Here is a 16,138-nt window from a genome sequence, read left to right on the forward strand (position 1 = left end):
GCGCTAACCGCCCCGGGGGCCGGCGAGGCGATTGCGTCGTCCAAACCTGCCCCACGCAATGCAGTCGGCCTCCCAAAAGCCTAGAGTGGCTCGTTGGACAGCGTAAGCACCAGCGAGACAACGGCTGCTAGCAAGCGGAGAACTGAGATAGAGAGGAGGCGTGGAGACGGGAAGGAAACCAGTGGCCCCTAGTGGACTGACTGGAAAGTTCAGGCGTTAGTGCGGAGACGGAGCAGTCGCCATGGATCAAGAAGTGGCGAGTAGAGAAAAGGATGGGTGGAAAGAGAATGAGAAAGGATGAAGAAATCCTAGTAATCTACAGGGATACTCGAAAAAGAAAGAAAACTAACTTTCCACGTTTGAGGTGACCATTGTATCAACTCCTTACTCTTAAAAGGGAAGAATTAAGCATTTAACTTTCCTTTTAGGAAGAACTGTGTGTAGTTCATCTGTAACTGATAAGGGAAAGCTCTTTTTTAAAGAGTTCCATGAATAAATGTAGAAGGAATGAAAGAAATAGAAGGAATGGGAGTTGAAAAGTCACCATTCTGCAACCCAGAATGAAATAATTGATTCAGGCAAGTGTACCAATCATTAAAAATTTGAGAAAGGTTGTTAGGGAACAGGATATTATCATGGCACCAAATATCACCACACAAATTTGCAAATATTTTTCTTTTTTTTTTTTAAGTAGTTTCAGGCCGGGCGCGGTGGCTCAAGCCTGTAATCCCAGCACTTTGGGAGGCCGAGACGGGCGGATCACGAGGTCAGGAGATCGAGACCATCCTGGCTAACACGGTGAAACCCCGTCTCTACTAAAAATACAAAAAATTAGCCGGGCGAGGTGGCGGGCGCCTGTAGTCCCAGCTACTCGGGAGGCTGAGGCAGGAGAATGGCGTGAACCCGGGAGGCGGAGCTTGCAGTGAGCTGAGATCCGGCCACTGCACTCCAGCCTGGGTGACAGAGCAAGACTCCGTCTCAAAAAAAAAAAAAAAAAAAAAAAAAAAAGTAGTTTCAAATGGGCCAGGGGTAGTGGTTGGGAGGCTGAGGCAGGCAGATCGCTTGAGCTCAGGAGTTTAAGATATCATCTCTACTAAAAATACAAAAATTCGCTGCTGTGGTGGCACACACCTGTGGTCCTAGCTATTTGGGAGGCTGAGGTGGAAGGATTACGTAAGCCCTGCTGGTCCAGGCTACAGTGAGCCATGATGATGGCCACTGCACTGCAGCCTGTCTCAAAAATAACAAATTTTTTTGTTTTGTTTGTTTGTTTTTTGTTTTTTGGAGACAGAGTTTCGCTCTTGTTGCCCAGGCTGGAGTCCAATGGCATAATCTCGGCTCACTGCAACCTCTACCTCCTGGGTTCAAGCGATTCTCCTGCCTCAGCCTCCTGAGTAGCAAAAATAACAAATTTTTTTTTTTTTTTTTTTTTTTGAGGCGGAGTCTCGCTCTGTCGCCCGGGTTGGAGTACTGTGGCCGGATCTCAGCTCACTGCAAGCTCCGCCTCCCGGATTCACGCCATTCTCCTGCCTCAGCCTCCCGAGTAGCTGGGACTACAGGAGCCCACCACCACGCCCGGCTAGTTTTTTTTTTTTTTTGTATTTTTTAGTAGAGACGGGGTTTCACCGTGTTAGCCAGGATGGTCTCGATCTCCTGACCTCATGATCCGCCCGTCTCGGCCTCCCAAAGTGCTGGGATTACAGGCTTGAGCCACCGCGCCCGGCCGCAAAAATAACAAATTTTTTAAAAGCAACTTCAAATGGAGAGATCTAGCAGTTACCACCTTACCCAAGTACATAAATGATCAAACTGCATCACTCATAGTAGGACAACTTTGACACCGGGTGGTCCTTGGAAAAAATGCAACAAGAAGTACACCACATCATCTATTAAATATTCTTGCCAAAAGTGCTTAATCTTAATCTAATCAAGCCATTAGATCTGATTTGCAATTTATAGGAAATTTAATACAACGCAAGGAGATATTTTGCAAATCCAGAACATTCCACAAGACAGCTAGCCAGTCTTGTCAAAAAAGCAATAGAATACAAAAAAAGAAAAAAATTGGCCGGGTACGGTGACTCACGCCTGTAATCCTAGCAATTTGGGAGGCCGAGGCACATGCATCACTTGAGGTCAGGAGTTCAAGACCAGCCCGACCAACATGGAGAAACCCCATCTCTACTAAAAATGCAAAATTGGCCAGGCGTGGTGGCGCATGCCTGTAATCCCAGCTACTCTGGAGGCTGAGGCAGAAAAATCACTTGAACCCAGGAGGCGGAGTTTATGGTAAGCAAAGATGGTGCCATTGCACTCCAGCCTGGGCAACAAGAGCGAAACTCCGTCTCAAAAAAAAAAAAGAATTAGTTGAACATGGTAGTATGCATCTGTATAGTCCCAGCTACTCAAGAGGCTAAGGTGAGAGGATCACTTGAGCCCAGGAATTCAAGGCTGCAGTGAGTTAAGATGGCACCACTGTACTCTAGTCTGGGTGACAGAGCAAGACCCATCTCTTAATTGGTAAATAAATGAAACAAAAGCAGGAATTTTAAAATGCTTAAGGCAATAACAAGCAAATATAATATGTGGCTCTTGCTTGGATCCCGGGTTTTTTTCTTTTTTTCCTTTTTTTTCTTTTGAGACGGAGTCTCGCTTTGTTGCCCAGGCTGGAGTACAGTGCCACAGTCTCAGCTCACTGCCACCTCCGCCTTCCGAGTTCAAGTGATTCTCCTGCCTCAGCCTCCTGAGTAGCTGGGATTACAGGCACCTGCCACCAAGCCCGGCTAATTTTCTGTATTTTTAGTAGAGACAGAGTTTCACCATGTTGGCCAGGTTGGTCTCAAACTCCTGACCTCGTGATCTGCCTGCCTCAGCCTCCCAAAGTGCTGGGATTACAGGCATGAGCCACTGCGCCCAGCCTGGATCCTGGTTAAAAAAAAAAAAAAAAAAAGGTGCTGCATAAGATATTTAAGGAACAAGTGAGAAAATTCAAACATTAGCTGGGCGCGGTGGCTCATGCCTATAATCCCAGCACTTTGGGAGGCCGAGGCAGGTGGATCACAAGGTCAGGAGATCAAGACCATCCTGGTCGGCCAGGCGCCCCGTAATCCCAGCACTTTGGGAGGCTGAGACGGGCGGATCACGAGGTCAGGAGATCGAGACCATCCTGGCTAACACTGTGAAACCGCGTCTCTACTAAAAAATACAGAAAACTAGCCGGGCGACGTGGCAGGCACCTGTAGTCCCAGCTACTCCGGAGGCTGAGGCAGGAGAATGGCTTAAACCCAGGAGGCGGAGCTTGCAGTGAGCTGAGATCCAGCCACTGCACTCCAGCCCGGGCAACAGAGTGAGACTCCGTCTCAAAAAAAAAAAAAAAGACCATCCTGGCCAACATGGTGAAACCCTATCTCTACTAAAAATACAAAAATTAGCTGGTCATGGTGACACGCGCCTGTAGTCTCAGCTACTCAGGAGGCTGAGGCGGGAGAATGGCTTGAACCTGGGAGGCAGAGGTTGCAGTGAGCTGAGATCCAGCCACTGCACTCCAGCCTGGTGACACGGTGAGACTCCGTCTCAAAAAAAAGAAAAGAAAATTCAAACATTATGTGAATGATAATATTAGGAAGTATTTTTAATTTTCTTAAGTGTAACAATGGAACCATGGTTATGTAAAGAAATGGTTTTTAGGATGTACATGATGAAATATTTAAGGGTGGCCACACGCGGTGGCTCACCCCTGTAATCCCAGCACTTTTGAGGCCGAGGCAGGTGAATCACGAGGTCAAGAAACTGCAATCATTCTGGCCAACATGGTGAAACCCCGTCTCTACTAAAAATACAAAACTTAGCTGGGAGGGGCAGTGGGCGCCTGTAATCCCAGCTACTTGGGAGGCTGAGACAGGAGAACTGCTTGAACCTGCAAAGGCGGAGGTTGCAGTGAGCTGAGATCGCGCCACTGCACTCCAGCCTGGCAACAGTGCAAGACTACATCTCAAAAATAAATAAATAAATAAATAAGTTAGCCAGGTATGGTGGTGCACATCTGTGGTCTCAGCTACTAGGTATGCTGAGGTGGGAGGATCGCTTGAACCTGAGAGGTTGAGGCTGCAGTGAGCTGTGAGTGTGTTACTACACTCCAGCCTAGGCAACAAAGCAAGACCTTATCTCAAAAAAACAATTAAAAAAAAAAAAAAAATCGAGGGATGGCCAAGCATGGTGGCGCATGCCTGTAATCCCACATTTTTGGGGGCAGAGCAAGGTAGGAGGATCACTTGAAGCCAGGAGTTCGAGAGCAGCCTAGGCAAAATAGTGAGACCCTGTCCCTGTAAAAAATTAAAAATTAGCCATGTATGGTGGTACACACCTGTAGTACTAACTACTTGGGAGGCTGAGGTGGGAGGAGCACTTGAACCAGGGAGATCAAGGCTGCAGTGAGCCTTGAACATGTCACTGCATGCTAGCCCCTTGACTCTCAGTCACGTTTTATTGGGCAGCCCCAAACTGATGGAGGCATCTAAAGAGAGGTAACTTCCTGAAGTGGAAAGTTAGGCTTGAGGACTAAAATGCCTTTCCTCCCACCCCCTAAATTGTATTAGGAACAATGTGAAATAGAAAGAAAGGGCCAGGTCGGCCGGGCGCGGTGGCTCAAGCCTGTAATCCCAGCACTTTGGGAGGCCGAGACGGGCGGATCACGAGGTCAGGAGATCGAGACCGTCCTGGCTAACATGGTGAAACCCCGTCTCTACTAAAAAATACAAAAAACTAGCTGGGCGAGGTGGCGGGCGCCTGTAGTCCCAGCTACTCGGGAGGCTGAGGCAGGAGAATGGCGTAAGCCCAGGAGGCGGAGCTTGCAGTGAGCTGAGATCCGGCCACTGCACTCCAGCCTGGGCGACAGAGCAAGACTCCGTCTCAAAAAAAAAAGAAAGAAAGAAAGGGCCAGGCATGGTGGCTCACTCCTGTAATCTCAACACTTTGGGAAACCGAGGCAGATGGATTGAGGTCAGGAGTTCAAGACCAGCTTGGCCAACATGGCGAAACGCCATCTCTACTAAAAATACAAAAATTAGCTGGGCATGGTGGCACTTGCCTGTAGTCTCAGCTACTTGGGAGGCTGAGGCAGGAGAATCACTTGAACCCAGGAGGCAGAGGTTTCAGTAAGCCGAGATCATGCCCCACTGCACTCCAGCCTGGGCGACAGAGTGAGACTCCGTCTCAAAAAAAAAAAAGAAAGAAAGAAAGAAAAAGATGGCCAGGCAAGGTGGCTTATTCCTGTAATCCCAGCACTTCCGGAGGCCAAGGCAGGAGGGCTGCTTGAGGCCAGCCAAGAGTTGTAGAGACCAGCAAGAATCTCATCTCTACAAAAAAATTTTTAAACGTTAGCCAGCGCCACCTCTAGCAACTCAGGAGGCTGAGGCAAGAGCATAGCTTGAGCAGCCTACTGCACTCCAGCCTCGGCGACAGTGAGACCCTGTCTCTGAAAAAAGAAGAAAAAGAAGTCTGTCATCTGGTAAGGGGCAGACCAAGTGATGAAAGGGAAGAAATGAAGTAGGAAAATGTTAGGACACCCAGGAAAAACCAAACTAAGGAGTGTACTTATGTGAAGCCCTGGCTGAAGGTCACGTTTAACCTTAAGATTTCACAGGGGACATTCATACCTCTGAGAACTGGGGTGAATCTATCCAAGAAATCATCTCTAATGCGGGGGGGGGCAAAACAAATATCAAATGTCTGTATTGGAACTGGCCAACAGTTGCACCCAGCTTTAAAAGAGAAAGATGAGGCCGGGCGCGGTGGCTCAAGCCTGTAATCCCAGTACTTTGGGAGGCCGAGACGGGCGGATCACGAGGTCAGGAGATCGAGACTATCCTGGCTAACACGGTGAAACCCCGTCTCTACTAAAAAATACAAAAATCTAGCCGGGTGAGGTGGCGGCGCCTGTAGTCCCAGCTACTCGGGAGGCTGAGGCAGGAGAATGGCGGGAACCCGGGAGGCGGAGCTTGCAGTGAGCTGAGATCGGGCCACTGCACTCCAGCCTGGGCGACAGAGCAAGACTCCATCTCAAAAAAAAAAAAAAAAAGAGAAAGATGAGACGCCTCTGATAGCCATACCTGATAATTTTATGAATCAATAAATTCTTCCCAGAAGAGGAACCAAACTAAGTCAAGAGAATGAATCTGCCTAGGGCCATGAAGCAATCTGATATAGGAGTTGATTCCAAAAAGGCAGCAAACTAGATAAAAGATTCATCCCATTAACTCACAGTTCCTTTTTTTTTTTTTTTTTTTTTGAGACGGAGTCTCGCTCTGTCGCCCAAGCTGGAGTGCAGTGGCCGGATCTCAGCTCACTGCAAGCTCCGCCTCCCGGGTTCACGCCATTCTCCTGCCTCAGCCTCCCGAGTAGCTGGGACTACAGGCGCCTGCCACCTCGCCCGGCTAGTTTTTTGTACTTTTTAGTAGAGACGGGGTTTCACCGTGTTAGCCAGGATGGTCTCGATCTCCTGACCTCGTGATCCGCCCGCCTCGGCCTCCCAAAGTGCTGGGATTACAGGCTTGAGCCACCGCGCCCGGCCAACTCACAGTTCCTAAACTAAAATGTCAACTTGTATTTTTAGATCCCATGGATTTCCTATCTTTCCCATTCTCGTATGAATGGAAATCTTGCTAGTTCCTAGTAAAAAAAGAATAGCCTGTAATCCCAATACTTTGGGAAACTGAGGTGAGAGGATCATTTGAGCCCAGGAGTTCAAGACCAGCCTGAACAACATAGAAAGACCTTGTCTCTACAAAAAATACAAAAAAATGGCCAGGTGCGGTGGCTCATGCCTGTAACCCCCAACACTTTGGGAGACCGAGGCAGATGGATCACCGGAGGTCAGCAGTTCACAACCAGCCTGGCCGATATGGCAAAATCCCGTCTCTACTAAAAATACAAAAATTAGCCGAGCATGGTGGCACACGACTGTAATCCCAGCTACTCAGGAGGCTGAGGCAGGAGAATTGCTTGAACCTGGGAGGCAGAGGTTGCAGTAAGCCAAGATTGTTCCACTGCACTCCAGCCTGGGGGTTAAACCAAGACTCTGCCTCCAAAAAAAAACTAGCTAGGCATGGTGGTGGGACATGCCTGTGGTCCTAGTTACTCGGGAGGCTAAGGTGGGAGAATCACTTGAGCCTGGCCAGGTTGAGGCTGCAGTGAGCCGATATCACACCACTACATTACAGCCTGGACAACAGAGTTAAGACCACGCCTCAAAAAAAAAAAAAAGAGAGAATGACAGAATCCCAGAGGTTCTTGTATGAGATGCTGAAGGCATAAGACAAAAACATTTGTGAACCGCCATCTTAGTAGATTTATACTGATGCACAAAGCAGGGACACAAACACAAAGCTCTCAAGAGCCAAGGATTAATCTAATCTGGCCTACAGAAAGATAACAGGGAGTTGAAAAGACTATGGGAAGACCCATCTACATATAATTATTACTACTCATAGTCACAAATTTCTTCCTCCAGGAATGTGGGCCCACTCTTGCTAGACTTGTCAGTTTGAAATCTGAATCTTTACTGAAAATGCCTGATATTTAACATAGAGAAGGCCAGGCGCGGTGGCTTAAGCCTGTAATCCCAGCACTTTGGGAGGCCGAGACGGGTGGATCACGAGGTCAGGAGATCGAGACCATCCTGGCTAACAAGGTGAAACCCCGTCTCTACTAAAAAATACAAAAGAATAGCCGGGCGTGGTGGCGGGCGCCTGTAGTCCCAGCTACTCGGGAGGCTGAGGCAGGAGAATGGCATAAACCGGGGAGGCGGAGCTTGCAGTGAGCTGAGATCCGGTCACTGCACTCCAGCCTGGGCAACAGAGCGAGACTCCGTCTCAAAAAAAAAAAAAAACATAGAGAGTGATCCCTCCAAAAAAAGTCTCAGACCCAGGTATAACATGGGCTCCCAATTTTTCAACCTTTGATAAAGATGTATGAACCAACATGTTCACAACAGTAGTTAAGTATATATCAAAACTAGAAACAAATATAAAATTATAGTAATAAAAGATTGGTTGAATAAGTTGGAATGCTGGGGCCAGGCACCGTAGCTCAGGCCTGAAATCCCAACACTTTTGGATGCTGAGGCAGGCAGATCACTTAAGGCTGTAGTGCAGTGGCACAATGTCGGCTTACTGTAACCTCAGCCTCCCAAGTTCAAGCAATTCTCCTGCTTCATCCTCACAAGCAGCTGGGATTACAGGCTCAAGCCACCATACCCGGCTCATTTTTTTTTTTATTTTTATTTTTTGAAGAGACAGGGTCTCGCTATGTTGCCTAGGCTGGTCTTGAACTCCTGGACTCAAGAAATCCTCCTGCCTCAGCCTCCCAAAGTGCTGGGATTACAAGTATGAGCCACTGCACCTGGTCACCATCTATTTCTCTTCACCTCACAATCTGTCCCATGCCCACCATCTCCCTCTCCCCTCCAAAAAGGAGCTGATAAAGGAAAACATAGAGTGACTGGGGGGGAAACAATTAGAAAGTTGGGCACGGTGGTTCATGCCCATAATCCCAGCACTTTGGGAGGCCGAGGTGGGAGGATCATCTGAGGTCGGGAGTTTGAGACCAACCTGACCAACATGGAGAAACCCCGTCTCTACTAAAAATACAAACTTAGCCAGGCGTGGTGGCGCATGCCTGTAATCCCGGCTACTCGGGAGGCAGAGGCAGGAGAATCGCTTGAATCCAGGAAGCGGAGGTTGCGGTGAGCCGAGATCACGCCATTGCATTCCAGCCTGGGCAACAAGAGCAAAACTCTGTCTCAAAAAAAAAATTACAATGGCCCCCAAATCCAAGACACTGGAAAAGCGGACCTTGGCTTTGGATTTTTTTTTTTTTTTTTTTGAGACAAGTCTTTCTCTGTCACCCAAGCTGGACTCACTGCAACCTCTGTCTTCCGGGTTCAAGTGATTCTCCTACCTCAGCCTCCCAAGTAGCTGGGATTATAGGCACCTGCCACCATGCCTGGCTGATTTTTATATTTTTAGTAGAAACGGGGTTTCACCATGTTAGCCAGACTGGTCTCGAACTCCTGACCTCAGGTGATCCGCTCACCTCGGCTTCCTAAAAGTGCTAGGATTACAGGTGTGAGCCACTGGGCCCAGCCATGGATTTTCCAATAAAATTAGAAGCTAGCTGTAAAATATAAGAAGACCTCAGGCATTTATTTCATAGAACTCTTTCCAGGGAAGTTATGGATGCAGTATAGCCAACTCAAAACACTCCTTCTTCCCTGTTCCTCCTCAAGCCCTACACTCAATGCCCACACCCATGGGTTCCACCTCAGAAACATCTGTTAAGTCTACTCCTTCCTCTAGCCCCATGTCCCCAACTGCAGCCTCATTTCCTGCTTTCAGGAACTCAGATTCAGGAGCTCCTAACTTTCATCGTACACTTTTTGCAACTTGGCACCTTTGTAAAACTGCTGCTTCTGCCTGGAATCCATTGGGTTAAGAGCAGAGATTCAGAAGCCAGGCTGTCTTGAGCTCCAATTCTGACTGAACCTCTGCCTCCCGGATTTAAGCGATTCTCCTGCCTCAGCCTCCAGAGTAGCTGGGATTACAGGCATGAGCCACCACGGCCGGCTAATTTTGTATTTTTAGTAGAGATGGGGTTTCTCCATGTTGGCCAGGCTGGTCTCAAACTCCTGGCCTCGTGCTCTGCCCACCTCGGCCTCCCAAAGTGCTGGGATTACAGGCGTGAGCCACCACGCCTGGCCCACAGTTTCTTAAATATACTGATTTGTAGGGACACATGTAAAAAGTCTTAGCCAAGCACGGTCGCTCATGCCTGTAATCCCAGCACTTTGGGAGGCTAAGGCAGGTGGATCACCTGCGGTCAGGAGTTTGAGACCAGCCTGACTGACCAACATGGTGAAACCCTGTCTCTACTAAAAATACAAAAATTAGCCGGACATGGTGGCAGGTGCCTGTAGTCGCAGCTACTTGGGAGGCTGAGGCAGGAAAATCACTTGAACCTGGGGGGTGGAGGTTACAACTGCGCCACTGCGCTCCAGCCTGGGCAATAAGAGCGAAACTCCATCTCAAAATAAATAAATACATAAATAAAAATAAGAAGTTTTAGGAAAAAAAATTTTTTTTAAAATAAGTATTATTCAGTAGATTTGGGGTAAAGCCCCATATTACTCTCTCATAGCTGATGGGCAGCCAGAGTTAAGAAAACATAAGCTAAAGGCCTATATCCATTCACCCAAGGGAAGATAATATTCATGCCACTCTGCCTGACCCAATTTTGAAGAGTTCTCCCACTTAAAAAACATAGGAATCACACGGTGTCTTCCTCAGTGAAGCTCTGGTTCCCTTCTATAAAATTGATACACTTTAAAGGGTCTGTGGAAGGTTAGCAATAGTAGTAGAACGTGCCATACCCAGCCAAGGTGATAGCACAGGTGAACAGAGACCAGGAGAAATATCTTTATTTGAATAGGACCTGAGACATTATATTGGGCTAAGGAGGAAAGGTAAGGTTCGAAAATGGCGGTCAAAGCTCATCGACCAAACGGACTCTACCTCCCAGCAACTTTGCAGTTAGTGCAACCAACAAAAGGCCTGCTGGGGAATGTATTTGCCACTAAATTCCCCAAGTATGGCAACATTACAAAAAAGATAGAGGTTTTTCATCATAATTAAATTTCCGCAAACCTCCTCAATCACAAGTATTATAAGCGGAAGTAAAAAAATCACATTTTACAGATCTCAAACTTGTCTTCAACATTTAGTTCATCATTTTCAAAGAATAGCTCCCCTGCCTAATTCATTAGCTATATGATCTATCCAAGCAGCAACAAGATGGCCAGGCCATGGCAATCCTCTTCCCATTTCCCCTAGCCACTCAGGGCTCAACAGCAGGGTGAGGCTCAGGTGGAGGTAGGGGGTGGGGAGTACAAGGGCTACTTTCCCCCAGTACAACATGGCATCTGAAGCTTGATGGGAGAGCAGAACTGGTGAGACTTGAGGGAAGGGTCCAGGGCCTGTATTCAGTCAGAATCACTGCTGGAAGAGGAGGAGGAAGAGGAGGAAGAATGCTGCAAGGGGAAAGGGGAAAGAGGAAAGAAGCATCAGATCCAAATGACCTTTCATCACTCCGTGGGCCATTCTTTGGTGCCCCACCCCTCCACCCAAGTATCCCTTGCTTCCCTAAGAAGGTCAGGAGTCTTGAACAGACTGTACCTAAACAAAAGCAAGGGTTTCCTTCAGCAGTGAGCACACAGGAATGGATTAAACCATCCTAAATTATCACACAGAATTTTTAAAATTTAACATATTGCCTTTGGAGCAAATTTCCAACTTTCTTTACCTGAATCGATGCCTAGGCAAGGAATAAATTACAGGCACAAGCATAGTATGATGCTAGGAAACAGCAGTTACCTTATAAATGCTTATTCATTAGCTGCATGCAAAGTCCTATGATTTTAAGAAATTGGATTCTACAAATCTAAGAAGACAGTAGAAACAGCAGTTGTGTGTGCACGTATCTCTACTTTTTCCAAAGCACAATGGGAAAAAGTGGGAAACATGTAAGAAAAGGCTGACAGTTCTATTCAATGTTCCTTAAGCACATACTCCCAGCAATGCTACAGTTATTAAATAAAAACGTTTTTCAGTCTCTCCAGGGTAACTTCTCCCCCTTCTTCCCCACTAAATCTCAATTCTCTTCAGACTTTTTTTTTTTTTTTTTTTTTTTCCAGATGTAGTCTCACCCTGTCGCCCAGCTGGAGTGCAATGGCATGATCTCGGCTCACTGCAACCTCCACCTCCTGGGTTTAAGAGATTCTCTGCCGGGGGCGGTGGCTCACGCCTGTAATCCCAGCCCTTTGGGAGGCCGAGGCGGGCGGATCACAAGGTCAGGAGATCGAGACCACGGTGAAACCCCGTCTCTACTAAAAATACAAAAAATTAGCCAGGCGCGGCCGGGGGCGGTGGCTCAAGCCTGTAATCCCAGCACTTTGGGAGGCCAAGACGGGCGGATCATGAGGTCAGGAGATCGAGACCATCCTGGCTAACACTGTGAAACCCCGTCTCTACTAAAAAATACAAAAAACTAGCCGGGCGAGGTGGCGGGCGCCTGTAGTCCCAGCTACTCGGGAGGCTGAGGCAGGAGAATGGCGTGAACCCGGGAGGTGGAGCTTGCAGTGAGCTGAGATCCGGCCACTGCACTCCAGCCCGGGCAACAGAGTGAGACTCCGTCTCAAAAAAAAAAAAAAAGAAAAGAAATTAGCCAGGCGCTGTAGCAGGCGCCTGTAGTCCCAGCTAGTTGGGGGGGCTGAGGCAGGAGAATGGCGTGAACCTGGGAGGCGGAGCTTGCAGTGAGTCGAGATCGCGCCACTGCACTCCAGCCTGGGGGACAGAGCGAGACTCCATCTCAAAAAAAAAAAGAGATTCTCCCGCCTCAGTCTCCGGAGTAGCTGGGATTACAGGCACGCAGCACCATGCCCAGATAATTTTTTGTATCTTTAGTAGACATGTTTCGCCATGTTGGCTAGGCTGGTTTCGAACTCCTGACCTCGTGATCCGCCTGCCCTGGCCTCCCAAAGTGCTGGGATTACAGGTGTGGACCACAGTGCCTGGCTTTCTCTTCACACTTCTATCAAATACCCAGAATCAGGAATTAGAATCCACAAGGCAAATAAATACTGGGCAGTTAAATGTAAATGGAGGCCTCATCAAGATACAGATTGGTTTAATCCTTCCAGAGTTGTCCTCAGAGTTGCTTTCATCCTTGCACTTTTTTTTTTTGAGATGGAGTCTTGTCTGTCACCGAGGCTGGAGTGCAGTGGTGAGATCTGGGCTCACTGCAACCTCCGCCTCCCGGGTTCAAGCAATTCGCCTGCCTCAGCCTCCTGAGTAGCTGGGATTACAGGCATGCGCCACCACACCCAGCTAATAATTCCCAAGTGCTGGGATTACAGGCATGATCCTTACTAATTTTTAACAGTCCTCTAAAACAAAGATACTCAGCCTTGGGGCTGAGTATAAAACCTCCTTAGTCCTAGGCTTTGTTAGAGGCTGAGTCACTGACTGCTCTTGTCCTCACTTTTTCTGCTGGATGATAGGGCAAAGGGCCCATGTAATTAACACAAGGCCCTAAGAACACTGAAAGAGAGAAAGAACCCCAGGAACTAGGGCCATATTATTATTCTATTAATTATTATAAGACTTTGCTTTGTCAAAGGAATGACTTTAACTGACGTTTTGACAATGTCTGTGGGGGGGTCCAACTTGCTAGAATATGCACCTGTGGAGAGGGGAGCAAAAGTTCTGGGAGAGAGTAGGGCAGAAAAGATTTGGCTTTTGATTCTAAATTCCATTTTAAGGCTCCCCTAGCTCCCCCCAGATAGGAGATGCCTGATGTTTCTTTTCAAGATAATCAGATTCTTCCCAGTAGCAATCTTTTACAAAAAGGAAGAATCGGCCGGGCGCGGTGGCTCAAGCCTGTAATCCCAGCACTTTGGGAGGCGGAGATGGGCGGATCACGAGGTCAGGAGATCGAGACCATCCTGGCTAATACGGTGAAACCCTGTCTCCACTTAAAAATACAAAAAAAACTAGCCGGGCGACGAGGCGGGCGCCTGTAGTCCCAGCTAATCGAGAGGCTGAGGCAGGAGAATGGCGTAAACCCGGGAGGCGGAGCTTGCAGTGAGCTGAGATCCGGCCACTGCACTCCAGCCTGGGTGGCAGAGCAAGACTCCGTCTCAAAAAAAAAAAAAAAAAAAAAAAAAAGGAAGAATCATCTACCAGAGCGACACAATCGTCATCCCCCCACGTCCACAGAATGTGAATCCCTCTCATCCAACCCCTGCCTACCTAGTCCCTCTGAGGGGGCACCCCTTCCCTAGCCAGGCTCCAGAGGGTACTGACCTTGCCACGCTTGTGGTGCTTGTGCATCTTTTTATGAGCTTTCTTCATTTTCTTCTGCATCTTCTTGTCCACTATCACTGCTGGTCCGACCATGCCAGGAGCCACGGGATTCACAGGAGGGATTCCAGGGGCAGGCGGGGGGTATGGAGGAGGGTAGGGACCCAAGGGTTGGCATCCTGGATACCCTGGCTGTGGCACAGGATGAGGGGGCCCACCTGGGGGGAAAGCTGGATTGCCCTGGGGAGCTCCTGGGGGAGGAGGACAGGGGCCTGAGGGAAAGAGTGGGTTAATAGGTGGTGGGTGGGCAGGATTGGAACCTCCAGGGCACCCGATGTTGGGGGTATATGGATTTGGCCCTGGCCGCCCTGGTGGAAGAAGCAGATAATAAACATTAGAATTCCCTAGAGTCTCCGACAACAAACAACAAAAAGAAAGAGATTCTTTCTCACCCAACACTTAAAGGGAAATGGAAAGGTGACAAAGGAAAATAGAGGGTAGGGGAGACAAACCTGAGTTGGGGATAAAAGGGGGAATGTCCCTGGAAGGACTGGAGAGAGGAGGGAGACAGTGAACCCTGAGGAAGACAAAAGCACTGGTCAGGCCGGGGGGCGTGGTGGCTCAAGCCTGTAATCCCAGCAGTTTGGGAGGCCGAGGTGGACAGATCACATGAGGCCAGGAGTTCGAGACCAGCCTGGCCAACATGGTGAAACCTCGTCTCTACTAAAAATACAAAAAGTAGCTGGGCGTGATGGCGCACGCCTGTAATCTCAGCTACTCCAGAGGCTGAAACAGGAGAATCGCTTGAACCCAGTAGGTGGAGGTTGCAGTGAGCCGAGATCGCGCCACTGCACTCCAGCCTGGGCAACAGAGACTCCATCTCAAAAAATAAATAAATAAAATAAAATAAAAAAGCAATGGTCAGCTGTAGACTAAGGACTTTGCTTTTGCGGGTGTGGTGGGTCGGGGGTGGGGCAGCTGATAGAGAAACTTCCGGTTATAGAGTCCATCAGAAAAAGGGTTAGGGGTGGAACAGAAACCCCCAAACACTTACCGGCATTGGGATTCCACATGTTTAGGTGTGTCCTCCAGCCTGAGGAGAAAGAAATGAGGCAAAAAAGATGACAGTCTAGAGGTAGGAAGTGGACTTAGCACCGGAGCCCAGCCCTAACGTCTTCCACCCCACAGGAGGCTCTCCCACCTGGAGCACTACCACGACTTCCACATAAGACACATCTCTTTTCTGGCTGGGCACGGTGGCTCACGCTTGTAATCCCAGCACTTTGGGAGGCCAAGGCGGGTGGATCACGAGGTCAGGAATTCGAGACCAGCCTGGCCAACATCGTTAAACCCCGTCTCTACTAAAAATCTAAAAATTAGCCGGGCGCGGTTGCGGGCGCCTGTAATCCCAGTTACTCGAGAGGCTGAGGCAGGAGAATCGCTTGAACCCGGGAGGCGGAGGTTACAGTGAGCTGAGATCGCGCCACTGCACTCTAGCCTGGGCAACAGAGCGAGACACCGCCTCGAAAAAAAAAAAAAGAGAAAGAAATGTCTCTTTCCACTTGTTTCTTCGCCCTCAACACCTACTTAGTTCCTAACACAGGAATCTAGTTCCCAGGGCCCCTCCACCCAGGTGGAAGCGTCTAACTCTTCGCAAGAGGGCAGAGCCCGCGAGTCTCGGCACCCCCATTATTCATCTCCCTTTCCTGGAACTGAGTCCGGAGGCCTTTAACCACCCACAGAGTAAGAAAGGATCTCAAACAACTTTCTCCCTGGGGAGGACCCCACCTCAGGCTAAGAAAAGGATACGCCTGGAGGCGAAGAAGGAAGTTGCTCAAGAACCTCAAATACTTAAATATATGGACACAGCTCCTTTCCTCCAAAAAAGAAAAAAGGCAAATGAAGATCCTAGCCCCAAGCTGCGAAGGGGCTGTTAACCCAGCAATGGGAAAAGGAAAAAACCCATGGAATCCAGATACCACGTCACCTTTCCACCGCCGCCTGGGGTTGACGCGCTCTTCGCAGTCTCGGCTCTTACTTCCTAGTCACCCAGACCCGGTACTTCGGTACCCGTCTCTGCTACTGCCTAATTGGTAATTATGTGGCCACTCGGCTGATGATTGGACAACAAACTAATCAATCACTCTGGTCCGACAGAGGAGGAAACGGTTGCTCTAGCGGCAGAGCTGAGCCCTTTACGACTAGGCCAATACTGAGAAGCCGGAAAT

At 48.7% G+C, this 16,138-nt stretch overlaps 1 protein-coding gene across 2 annotated transcripts; it reads right to left on the reverse strand.

The window, feature by feature from the left end:
- Positions 1 to 10,448: 10,448 nt before the first annotated feature.
- On the reverse strand, positions 10,449 to 16,138 carry PRR13 (proline rich 13). 2 transcript variants are annotated; one of them, XM_033221905.1, is made up of 4 exons: positions 15,898 to 16,138; positions 14,965 to 15,003; positions 13,914 to 14,278; positions 10,449 to 11,080 (listed from the first exon to the last, which is right to left on the reverse strand). In XM_033221905.1, exons 2-4 carry the CDS (start codon positions 14,981 to 14,983, stop codon positions 11,033 to 11,035), a joined length of 432 nt encoding a protein of 143 aa, XP_033077796.1. In that variant the 5' UTR covers positions 14,984 to 15,003; positions 15,898 to 16,138; the 3' UTR covers positions 10,449 to 11,032. The 2 variants fall into 2 exon arrangements, with proteins under 2 accessions (XP_033077796.1, XP_033077797.1); XM_033221906.1 differs by lacking the exon at positions 15,898 to 16,138 and adding an exon at positions 15,112 to 15,210.

This window comes from Trachypithecus francoisi, unplaced genomic scaffold (genome assembly GCF_009764315.1).
Source record: "Trachypithecus francoisi isolate TF-2019V2 unplaced genomic scaffold, Tfra_2.0 Lachesis_group11, whole genome shotgun sequence".
Taxonomy (NCBI): Eukaryota; Metazoa; Chordata; class Mammalia; order Primates; family Cercopithecidae; genus Trachypithecus; species Trachypithecus francoisi.

Coding starts and splice junctions, on each gene's coding strand:
- PRR13 (XM_033221905.1), bottom strand. Junction 11,081..13,913: donor AGCACCACAAGCGTGGCAAG/GTCAGTACCCTC, acceptor TTCCCCTTGCAG/CATTCTTCCTCCTCTTCCTC.